A 12,626-nucleotide genomic window follows, 5' to 3' on the forward strand; every position below is an offset into this window, starting at 1 on the left:
GCTGATAGAAATTTACCCCCTAAAGCCTTGCAGATTCCTTCAAGTCTTGAGTTAATCTTCAAGGCTCTTAACATATAATCCCTCCTATCGTGCCTGGGCAGAATTGCAGACACATAGACATTATGGCCTATCTCGCGACATTTCCTCAGCATGGTCCTGTATTTTCCCATCAAATCGTCAATGAGTTTACAGCACTTTCTTTTTGCCATTTTTGAGTGTGTCTTTCTAAAATTTTAAACAAAAACATAATCAGAAAAGTGATAAGCTAGAAGCAAAATGTAATTTATTATATTTAATAGAATAGATCACTTAGGTTGGACGTGCATTAAGCCCCAAACATCGCTCAGGCGCCAGTCTGTATTTTTTTTGCTGAGAGAAAAACCCGAGTTTTCGAGAGAAAAAAAAATGCAGCCCTCCCTGAAAGCCCCTCCTCTGAGACCTTCTAACTGTGTCATGTTTTGAACATGTCCATAAAAATCTCTATCCTCATTGACAGGATTCTAATTCGGGTCTTTTCCACCATATGGTAGAAGGGATATTGATTGTTTTCGCATTGCTATCCGCAAGGACATGTGATATAGCCGTCGGCACAATTAATGGGTCTACCGAAGGTGAGAGGTAATTTATCTGAGTACTTATTATGCATTCCTTAAGGCTAATTTCTGTAGCTGTTTCAAAAAATTATGATAAACAGGTACTAAATACGTTGCACACTTCCTTTATACAAACACAGGCCAATCTTTACTGTGACCTTCAACAGTCGTACCATCCAATCAATTACGTTTCCTATTTTACAAAAACAGAGATTTGATTTTCCCTTTCGAACTATTGAACCGATACGATGAATTCCATAGCGATATATTTGGTTCTCCTCTTCACAACGTTTCCTCATGGAACATTTTCAGGCATTTTAGAGTACGCAGGAACTGCATTGTGCAGGTCATGTGGTGAGTGCAGTTTTCAAATTGATCCCTACTTCATTTAATCGAAAAAGAAAATAAGTCAGATTTGATTGCTTTATATAATTTTTATATAAACTTTATATAATTTTCGTTGCGTTTGTTGCTTATACAATTTGTGTGTAATATTAATCCGTATTATCTTCTGGGTTTATAAATCAATTACTCATTAAACATTTAATTTTTACTTTTAGCCCTTTCTGAGATGGGGACTGCGAACTACTACTTATGTCTGGATAAAAATGATGATGGTTACACGGTAAGTGAACAGAAAAATAAGTGTTTTATTGCTTTCGATGAATTTCTGAAGGTATTTCTTGGTGTTAAGCTCAAATGATAACTAGGAAGACATTTCATTTAACACTACGCTATTTGTAAACAACTTTTTATCTTACATCGCATGTCAATGATTGTCAGAATCTAATCGTCCATGATTATTTACTTTAAAGTTGCATTTCAGATCAGGTACTTTAGAACAGATCCATACGTGAGACCAAACTCTGTCATTCCACTCCGTATTTGAAGTAGGCCTGAGCTCAAAGTTTGTCCTCGTGGGAGGTGTTGTTCATACCGTTGTGGTTTTATGTGATATCAGAATGACGGTTGTAAAATTTTTCCCCTTGTAAACTTGAAAGTTTCATTCATAAAATAAACAAAACGAATATTGAATTTAAAATCAGAATAGATTGGTACCTGAGAGATTTAGTCTCGGCGTGAATTCAAAACAAATAATGTAATGCAGTCTACAGAGAACACAGAAATTTACAATATAATGTATATCCATTTCCAGTGCATAACTAGAATGCATGAACACTAAAGGGAAAATTATACTTAAAGAAAAAAAAAGCGAATTCCATCATGGAATAAGTGGAGTGGTTGGGTAAAATTTCTGAAAATAGTTCATAAGCGTCATAGGTACAAAATTCTATGTTGTTTATTTTTTTTTAAATTTTTATTTTTCGTTGTATTCATCCCGAAATTCAATATTCTTATTGTATCACACACTCTTTCTTTCCTTGTGTTTTCAGTAAAGATAAAAATTTTAACTGGCTTCAACTTGGGTTATTTCCCACTTTCTTAATCACGGGACATGGAATTAATTCTCGTTTGTATAGATTTGGATTCGTCCCCTCTCCTCTCTGCTCTTGTGGCTCTGAGAAGACCGTTGAACATATTGTCCTACATTGTAATTTATATGTGGGTTTAAGACAACATTTGTCTATCTGTGCAAATGTATATAATTTAAATGATTTTTGGCGCCTGGTTGGGTCGGCGGACTCTCTTTCTTCCTTCGCTTCTTTTGCTAATAGTGTCTTCCGGAGAAGAGCGGCTTTATCAAGGAATAACCCTCGATTTTTTATTTGTTCTGTAAATTTTTGTTCTCAATATTTATATATGTTACTGTATTCATTTTTTTTTTTTTTCTGAGAGGAGTTTCTTCCTTGCCTAAATTGCCTTGTGTTTTGGACGCAGAGTTTTTGCGTCTTTTCCTGAAGACTTGTTTCAGGTTTCGCCAGGCCGAGTGGGGGAGATGGACCACCCCTCTCCCACTTCGAACTCTGTCGGGGCTGCCTGAAATGATTTTCTGTGAATTGTATGTATTTTGTAAATACTGTAATTATCTTGTTAATATCACGGTGCTTTTGTTTGATTTGCTGTTTGCTCTCAAAATTGAGAGTAACTGATTTTATTGTGTTTTTGAATCAGCAGTTGCTAATCTTCAGTGTTTATATCGTACATTACTTGTGTAGTTAGCTCATAGGTTATGTTGAAGAGACAGTTTTTCTCTTCTTGTGTTTCAGGAGTGGAGTAGACCTCTCCCTGCTCCCTCAGATCTAACCTTCTGTTGGCTGTTCTAGTTGAGTAAGATGATTTTCCTCTCTAGACTGTTTTACTGCTGGAGTTGCTGGCTGCTTCTCTTGCTGCTTGTGTTTTGATTTAATTTTGTTTTCCTGCGGGGCTGATTATTTGTTGTATTTTTCTTTCCTGTCTGATTGCAGCTGCAATCATTTGGTTTTTTGCTAGTACCATATAGTTCTTGGTCTAGCATTTTTAGTTGTAAATGGGTTTTGGTTCTGAGGGGTGGGATGGATCTTCCCCCGCCCTCTCAGATCCAATTGTTTTGTTGGCTGACTAGTTGGAGGCGTTGTTCTCTCTCCTCCCCCAGTCTTGCTATTATTTTTCTTTTTTTCTGCCAGTTGCAGTGGAAATGTATAGTTTTAGCTTTTGTTCAGCCCTGCAGGTTGAATTGTTTTTTAATGCTTATCTATGCATTATTATTAATATTACGTGTCTTGTTATTTGAGACAGTTTTGTTTTTCGCAGGTTGTGTAGCAGCTTTGCACTGGCTGGTTATGTACATATGTGTATAGATTAGATTACTTTGTGCAGAGACATTTTCTCTGCATGTTCGTTAATTATTGTTTAATACTTAACTTAGTATTTTGATTTGTTATATTTAGATTTAAATTAAAATTTCTTTTGATTCGGTTAACTAATGTATTTGTACAGTATTTATTGGTTTGCCTTTTGCATATCTTTGCCTTGGATGAGTTCTGTTTGTTGGATTATTATTGCTTGTAATTAATTGCCTCTTTGTGTTTTGTATATATGTTTTTGCATCCTTCTAGTTGACTATATTTGTTAATTTTTTGGTTGACTGGTTTTTTAGCTATGATTTTAATTATTTATTTTGTAAATATTGTATATTTTACTCTCTGCTTATGTAGTGTAATTTGTTAATATGTTTACTGCTATGTTTCATATCGGTGACATAAGAATTTATTATTTATCTGAATTTACTCTTTTAAGTGGCTATCTAATAGCCACTTGTACATTACCTATGTTCTTTCCTCGAGACTTTTATTTCTCCCTTGTCGGTGCAGGTTGGGCTTCCTTCCCGGCTAGGGGACTCTTTCTTTCAAAATTGCAAACCTTCGGGCTTCAAAATTTTACCTCTTCAAGCTCTCTCGCTCGTTAGATTTTCCAACTAGTGTTTTCCACTTTCCTATTTCTTCTTTTTCCTGAGAGAGTGTTTTGCTCTCTTTTCTTCTTCTACTTTCTTTCCTACTACATTTCCCTCCCCATTCTTTATTTATTATAACCGGGATTCCGCTTGTTGGAATTTAGATAGTTCCTGGAGCGCCTCCACGTGGCAAAAGATGGGAGTCGGGATGCAGGTAGCTTGCTCCCTGTCTCCCGGCTGCTAAGACTCCACGGCCGGCAAACAACAATCATCACAACACCAACATATACTTACACACATACACTTACACACACTTGCCGGCTATAAATAATCTACGGATGTTACAGCGGTATATAGTGGTAACCCTGGAGGCCGCAATAAATACAAGAATACCTTGTATCTTGTCCCTTGTATTTAATCTGCAAAGCGTTTAATCCGTCAAAAACATTCTTAAAATTAGGCAGCAAACCAAGTTTACCAAGTTTCCATATCTGTTTTTAGCTCTTCGCCATCTTTAAAGCGAACTGCAAGAAATGGGACTTCAACTTTTCGAACAAATAATAGTACTTAGAGTCATATCTTAATTGTATAGAGGATGATTTAATTATTGAAATCATCATTCGTAAATTTTAGCCTGTGGTACCCGCACTTTATTCAGAGGTGCATTCTCATGGAGAAGCAATTTGTTTTCCTGAAGTACAGGTTTGACATAATGATTATTTGGCATAACTTTGGCATCCGGTTGGCATAATGATCCTCTGTTATTATGGTTTTCTGTTCAAGTCAATCAGTTAAAAACAGTCTTCTATTCTATTGAAGCCAGTGAACAAAATCAACTTATTACACAGTTCGAACGCATGGAAAAATCTAGGAAGGTCTGCAATAGATGGTACACTGGTGTGCAAAACTTAAGGGACAGTCAGATTTTCGCCTGTAGCTTCTCATAGGAGTGGCCTGGATATGGGAAAATCATACCAAAGGAACCTCGCGAGGTACAGAAATAATGAAGGAAACAACACCGACACAACGGTAACAAAACAGTGCAGAGGGTCTTTATTCAAAAATGGCAACATAGTACTGGATGCCATGTTACAGATGCATCACTGCCAAAGATGGAACACAGGGAAGAGGTGGTCCGCAGTAGGAGATATGGCCACCCCTAATGTTGATGCAGGCTTTGCACTGCCTGTCAATACTTTGAACAATGTTGTTGACAAGTTCTTGCGGTAAAATCGTCCATTCTTCTGTCAGCGCCATCTTCAGCTGGCGAACATTTTCTGGTGGGTGCTGACGTGCCGCTAGGCGTCTTCACAGAGCGTCCCATATGTGTTCGATGGGATTTAGATCGTTAGAACGGTCAGGCCAATCGATACGAACATGTCCTCACTTTCCAAAAGCATATTTACAGTTGCAGTGCGATGGGATGTGGCATAACATAATATGGCGTTATCATCCATAAACACGAAACTCGGGGCCAATGGCAACTCGGAACAGGCGCACATGGGGATGGATTACCTCAGCAGTAGCGTGCACCGGTTACAGTACCGTCTTCCAGTATCTGGAGTTGTGTAAGTCCATCCAAGGAAACGCCTCCCCAGACGAGAACACCTCAACCGTCATATCGATCCCATTCAGTGATGGCTGTGGGATGATACCGTGTGCCAACCTCTCGCCAGATTAGCTGACGGCCAGAATCGCTGCTGAGACTTAATCTTCACTCATCAGTAAAGAGTACCTTACCCCATTGCGCTGCTGTCGAGTCCTTAAGCTCGATGCACCACTGTAAACGGTGTCTCCGACGGGCAGGTGTTAAAGGGACACAGCGTACTGGCCGTCGGGCAAACAATCCACTTTTCAGGAGTCGTCTGAATACAGTAAATCGCGATACCCTTCGTCCGGTGCTCCTGTGCAGATGGTTTGCAACGGATCCTGCTATCTGCTGTCGGTCCTTGTTGGCCTGTAGGAATATATAGCGATCATCATTCGGCGTTGCGTTTCGGGAACGACGGCCACTGGTCCTTCAAGCAGCTGTACCTGTCGTTCTGAAGGCCGACCACACGTGATTCGATGCCATGGGCGATACCGAACTCTTCAGCTACACTCCCCGCACTTCGACCTTCATCGAGCTTCCCAATTATTCGACCCCGGGTAAAGTCATCCAAATGTTGTCTACTGGCCATTTCGTTGCCTGTAGCACTGTATGAAACCGATCGAACGTCTGTGACAATCGTGCTCACCATTCGGTAATTTGCACTTAACTGCTTAACTGCTGCTTTTATCTGTTTATGTGAGTCCTCTCATCACGATTCCAATTTTTGTACGTGCACCAGCTTTTTATGAACAGCCACAGTTATGCAAATCAAATGAAACAGGCTGTTTCGCTTGATTTTGTGGTTGTAACCTTTAGAGATAGGGTTGATCCTTAAATTTTGAACATCTGTGTAGTACCAATTCCCTAAGGTACTCCAGTTTTTACAGGGAAAATATTGGCCTTGTTGGGAAAATATTAGCTAACACTCTTCGTGAAAAAGGAATACGCCGTACGTTTTCAAAGCACAAGAAACTCCATCAACCTACTGATACCCAATTTGAAGCCGCATTAAGATTGGCTCAGCATATCAAAGGATATATCAGAAGCAACCTAGTAAGTAATAGCCAATCCTTCCATCTTCAGAGGAGCCAGTTTCAATAAAACGCAACTGTTTGCAGCTATCAACACCCTCCCAGAAAAGGCACATAATATGCGGCAAAGCCACAATAATAACTATGTTGGAAGAAATATTTTTCAGTTACGTGGAACAAATATTCAATTTAACACCTACCGAGGTCAATCAATTTCAGGCCAATTGCTAAGGCTATTTGCTTGTTGAATTTTCTTAAAAAATATATATTAACAGCAATAATTAGTCATTTGTTGTCTAACAAGCAGCCAGCACCTGTCCACTATGGGAAATATAATAAACCTGTTAGCACATGCCTATTTTCGCTAATAAATGACAAAGTGGTTACTTTCTATAAAAATTTAAAATTAGGGTTCACAAATTTAAATATCTATGGAGCTTTTGAGGCTGTTGATATTACCAGTGTGTTCCGTCTTTGCAAATAAAAATTCGATTTAAAGAAGCTTCAACAAAGGATGATTTTATTAAAACTCGTGGTAAAGCCCATATACAGTAATATAAGATACTGTAAAGTCAAAGTGTGCGTTCCACAGGGAGGATCCCTTTTGGAAGCCTCCTCACGGCTCTGCTGATACCACTCGCCTTTGACAGAGAAGACATTCTGTGCTACGGAATGTCTTCTCTGTCAAAGAAGACATTCTGTGCTACGGAGGTGATATTAAATAATGATATCTATCAGTAGACGTGACAACAGTCAACTTGTTCCACCAATGAAATACACCACAACTTTATCCAAGATGACAGAGGTCCTCGCCCAAATCGGACTGATAATCAACCCATCCAAATCAACTCTGGTAGCATACTTCCCGAAGAACAACCCCACACCCATAACGCTCATAATATATATGGCACTCGGATCTATCTCTCAAAGGATATGATTCACCACGATTAACTGAGATTAACCCCCGCGAACATCTCTCAAACATCAATAAAAAGATCTGTGAAAAGTTACACGACTCAGGATCCTATCTCCATCAATTTGGCCTCCTCATTAACCCTTCCAAATCACCCCAAATTGTCTTTTTTCTGAAGCGCCAACCCACTGAAACAACTGCGATGGCGACGTCACTTCATTTTGCCCGACTTACAGATCTTGTATTTGAAAAACGCCTTGTTCTCACTGTCAAGATGACAACCGGAATGGTCTCCGAGCCAAGCATCTGGGAACTGTGGGGCTGGAGGATTCCTCTACCCGGACTGAGGTCAGCTCCCACGCTCACAGCTCACTATAACAGACTAGTAGAGAGTGACCGCTTTCTCCCCAGGGAGATGCTCTCCACAATCCTTCCAATTGACCGCGACCTCTGTAGGTTTGTGAAGGATCGGAGGTACCGAAGGCCGATCCTTAAGACCTTGGCCAGGCAAAGTGCACATTGATAAGGGCAGCATAATAATGCCCAATATATTGTAAATAATGTTCAAAGCACGATGTCTTTATGAATGTGTTGTAAATAAAGTGAAGAATATCTTTATGAATATAAATATTAATATAACATAATGTAAATATGAATATCTTTATTATTTCATTGTAAATACTGTCAAAAGCATATATCCTCTAAATAATCTGACACTGATTCTATTTTATTGTTGGCTCTGGGGGATGAGCCCGAGCTTCGATGTGGGCCCCGTCTCCCCAAGGCTGTTGTTCACCAGCCAATGTAAAACCTTCGCAACATTGCTGCTGTGAATGGTCTATTATATATACCACGTTTAAATACAATAAATATTATATATATATATATGGATCTGGGGGACGTAGGCCTAAAAGCAACATTTTCACACACATATGGAAAGACTGCCCTTCAAGCTATACAGTTTGAGGTGACAAATAGAACAAAATTTACTATACTTTAGTGATAAACAGACGCCAGTAATAGATTTCTTTATCCAACAATTCTCTATGGCGTCAAAATCTGGAGATCAGCAGCCGTACTACGTTGAAACAGATATTTTATGGGGAATATTTTCTTCTCAGTTGGGTGGCATACAAAAAGCAATGCTCACATTCGAGGTCGATACACTACCAGACAAAGATGCAGCGCGTGAAGCTAATTATTACAGTGAATAAGGTGCTCGCAATGTCGGCACGGAATATTTGGAATTAATATGTTTGGCAGATTCCCTCTGGTTTCCTCAGAGCTGGATTTTCGCTTGTAAAATAGAAAGCAAGGCGCAATCTTGTAGATAAATTATTTCAAATTCGTAACTGCAAAGAGCAGAGACTCTCGATGCTTTGAAAATTTTATCACCGATAAGGATTATTTGGAGATCGAGACAAAGAGAAACACGTTCATAAGATGTTTCAAGATACTGCTGAAATGAAAGGAGAATCGCGCTTACCAAAGATTTACTACTGCGAATGTCAACATCTTTCATATTTTGCTGTGGGCTGTAGCTTGTTTTTTCTTTTATAGATTAGGCTTTGTTTCGTTGCATTCGGCTAAGTTTTGATTAAACTGGGGCTCTTTAAGTGAATTGGTATTTTTATACTTCCGCGGAAAAATGAATGATCGTGATTTAGAACAAAGAATGTTTATTATATTTTTGGATTCAGTGATAACTGGAGATGAATCCTTTCAGTATGAGCCACAAACCAAGCATGCAATGTCAAACTCCCTCATCACCCCCTTTTAAAAAAAAAAAAAAAAAGACTGTCTCGATCGAAGATCAAGTCAATGCACGCCGTTTTCTTTTATTGTCGTCGTGTTTTTAATCATTATTTTTCCCGCCAAAATCGGGTTGTTAATCAGACACCGTACATTGAGAATTGAGTAGACATCGCGAAAAAATTCGAAAGACGGGGCCCAATTTATGGCCAGACAAATGGTTTATACATCATGACAGTGTGTCCTATTTTTTCCTTTGTCAAAGTGAAAGAGTTCTTAACGAAAAACGTCATCACAACATTGGAGCCCTCACCCTATTAGTCAGATATGGCGCATCGTGACTTTTTTCTGTTCCCGAAAATTAAAATTCACGTCAAAGGCGATATCATTCGGGGACCAACGCTGCTGTTTTATTTCGTGGAAATTGCGAATGGAGTAGGTTTTAGGAAAGGCTGGAGAGTACTTTAAAGGGAGAGTACATTGAACATTGAATTTGTTGTATTTAAATAATAAATGATTTAAAAATATTTTTCTTTTATTTTTAGCCACATCTTTCATATACATCTGTCAGTCTCATACATCTACATATGTCTTAAACATGTATTGCATGGAAATGCCATCCTTTGTATAAAAAGGACAGAAAACATTCTATTTAAACTGGTACGTTTGTACTGTCATCTTTACCTTTCTATTATACTTGATATAAATTGTTATATTGTGGCAAGACTGTATTGTTTATACATGTATGACTTGATAAAATGAAGACAAAATGTTCACCTAATGTATATACAGCTAAAGCCCGGAACACTTGCTTTGAACAATAACATTAGATTTAAACTTTGTCCACCTTTAGGAATATTATTTACACAACTATAAATCTCTAGTGCATACTAAAAGAGGCAGATATTCCCTGCCTGTGTAATAGCCCTGAATATCTCAAATTCGTGGATCCATTTCACGGGCATATTATAATCGGCAACCTTATATCGTAAAAGGTCAAGAGAAATCAAAAAATGTATGAATTAAATTGTAGGTTTAAATGTAACAAATTTGCAGCTATAATTAGATTTAATTTAACTTTGTGCAATTCTGTCTCAAATTAGCATATAAGTGCGATATACAATTTGAAGCGTTTCAAATAAGAATTTCGACTGTTCAATGCCTTGGTGAAGTTAATTAACAGACTGGATTCCAAAAGCGAAATAAAAAGCAGCACACATTGTAGACAAATTAAAGTTTCGCAGCATAACTTAATTATTAGATAACAATCGATAAACCAGAAGTTATGGGAAACGACCGGTGGCGCTTCACCCTACTCCCTGTACAGCATAATATATGCCGTTGAAGCAGAGTTGCTTCATAAGGTGCCATGAAATATACCATGAATCCTATTAGAGGGAAATGGCCATTAAGAAGAAAACTTAATTAATATCAATGCAAACATTTATGATATACAAAATACACTGATAATTATCAATAGAATATAGTGAATGGCTCGTAGGCAAGAGTGGGCATCGTTCAAGACACCTTACGTAATTATGATTGATACATTTTGCCTTGAATATAAATATGTACGTTTCGTTCTAAGTAGTTGTAATGACAACCGACCTACGATAGGATTCACTTTGATTAATACATTTACTCTCTGGATTCAATTAACTAAGTTTTGCATTTTGTAAATGTATCCTATATTATACATGACCTCATTTATTTATTCTATTATTCTCTTTATTTATTCAGTATTTACAGACTTACGCGAGATGCATGGTTAAAACCAATAACTGTATTCGATGGCCCACCATTGGTGATATAGTGAAGTTCTCCTGCACTGGTCTTTGGAAGGACTGCAGTTGTGGCCACTTTCCTAAAGTAAGCGAGCAGTTTTCATTATTTAAAAAGTTACTGTGACACCATAAGAAGGTGACTCTGTCTCCGTCTTATTGTCAATGCAATACGTATATTTTATAAAATTAATTCTGACTGAAGTGGCTTACAAATTAGGATATCGTTTTTACATTATGTCAACAATAACTTTAATAATAAAATTAATTTTATAAAACTAATTGGTATAAAGTTTTTATTATTATTATTATTATTATTATTTCTCCCTGATTGTGAGGTTCTGACACAGTGACGAGTACCGCTATCATGTAAAAGGGTGACTGTTATATCTGGTGCTATTTTTGGTTGAGAAGCACTCTGACTATCTTGCAGTTCGTCAGGATTGCGACTTTCTGGAGTTTCTTGAAGATGATGTTCGCTGGGAGACCTATTGCTGCTAGGCTGTTATGTCGAATCTTTGACATTATACCGGTAGTTGAACAATGATCGGGATGGTCATTACTTTTTGTCAAGGGTTATGTCCGGTCTGTTGTGCAGGATTGTCTTATCCGTGATTATTATGCCGCACTCAAAGTACAGCTTGTGGGTTGGGGTCTCTAGTTGTTTTTTTGTTTGTTATTTGGTTTTTAGGAGCATTAGCAACTAAGGCCATATTGCTCCGGGATATGCGGTGGTCATTCCTTGACCTTTCCGCATACTCCGTATTTGGTGGTGACGGGGCTCGAACCCCGGTCTAATCAAGAAGCATGTGCTACGCACTGCTGCTCCTTCCCACCTGGCTACGGAGGCGCGAGGGGTCTCTAGTACTGCCTGGTATTCGTAGTTGTAGGACGGTGCACTTTCTTTGATCAACTGGTATTTTCTCACCAGCTTCTGATGTATTCTTCTGGATACTGGTGTGGGGGGTGAATAAAGAAGATAATTTTATATATTAGTTTATATTTATTTTATTTATTCCTATTTTTTTTGTTCCCTTATAACTGTTTGTCCACTTTATCCTAATTCCCCCACTTACGCATCTGACTTTACTTCACAGGAGAATTCCAGATTCAAGGGAACTTCTCACTTATTTATAATTCCCTTCGGGAAGGCTGAGTGTTCAGGAATAACAAACTCACAAATTAATAAGCAACAACGTTTATTTACATATATATATATATTTACAACATAATGTACAATTGAATAAAAAAATTGTAATATACATACAAAGTTAAATCAAGGATATCTTGCCTAAATTGTTCTTATTCCTGTTTCCTTTCACTAGCTAATCTAAGTTGATCATTATATTCTTATTCCTGTTTCCTTTCACTAGCTAATCTAAGTTGATCATTATATGAAAACACTGATACATCCTTCTTGCCTTAACTATGTTCCTTATATTAACAATCAATATGCTTCTTTCATCATTATACTCTGTGTTCTCACCATTCTGTTACAATACACTGAAGACCAATCTTAACTTTCCTAAAGTCTCTATTTGTATTTAGTCCTTTAGATGAACCAAGAATTCTTCATCAATACAAACATAATCAATTATCTATCCTTCTAACACATTATAATCATTTGAACAACA

At 37.8% G+C, this 12,626-nt stretch overlaps 1 protein-coding gene across 1 annotated transcript in view; it reads left to right on the forward strand.

Moving 5' to 3' along the window:
- The first annotated feature begins 835 nt into the window (after positions 1-835).
- The window catches only part of LOC150089779 (uncharacterized), a 33,993-nt gene continuing 22,202 nt past the window's right edge, over positions 836-12,626 (forward strand). Inside the window, exons 1-3 of the mRNA XM_090368805.1 lie at positions 836-947; positions 1,154-1,218; positions 10,952-11,080. Of these exons, the coding sequence (XP_090224931.1) occupies positions 842-947; positions 1,154-1,218; positions 10,952-11,080 (300 nt within the window). The 5' untranslated portion in view covers positions 836-841. The remainder of the gene's footprint in view (positions 948-1,153; positions 1,219-10,951; positions 11,081-12,626) is intronic.

This window comes from Mastigoproctus giganteus, chromosome 2 (assembly GCF_048544385.1).
Source record: "Mastigoproctus giganteus isolate SK-2022 chromosome 2, ASM4854438v1, whole genome shotgun sequence".
NCBI lineage: Eukaryota > Metazoa > Arthropoda > Arachnida > Uropygi > Thelyphonidae > Mastigoproctus > Mastigoproctus giganteus.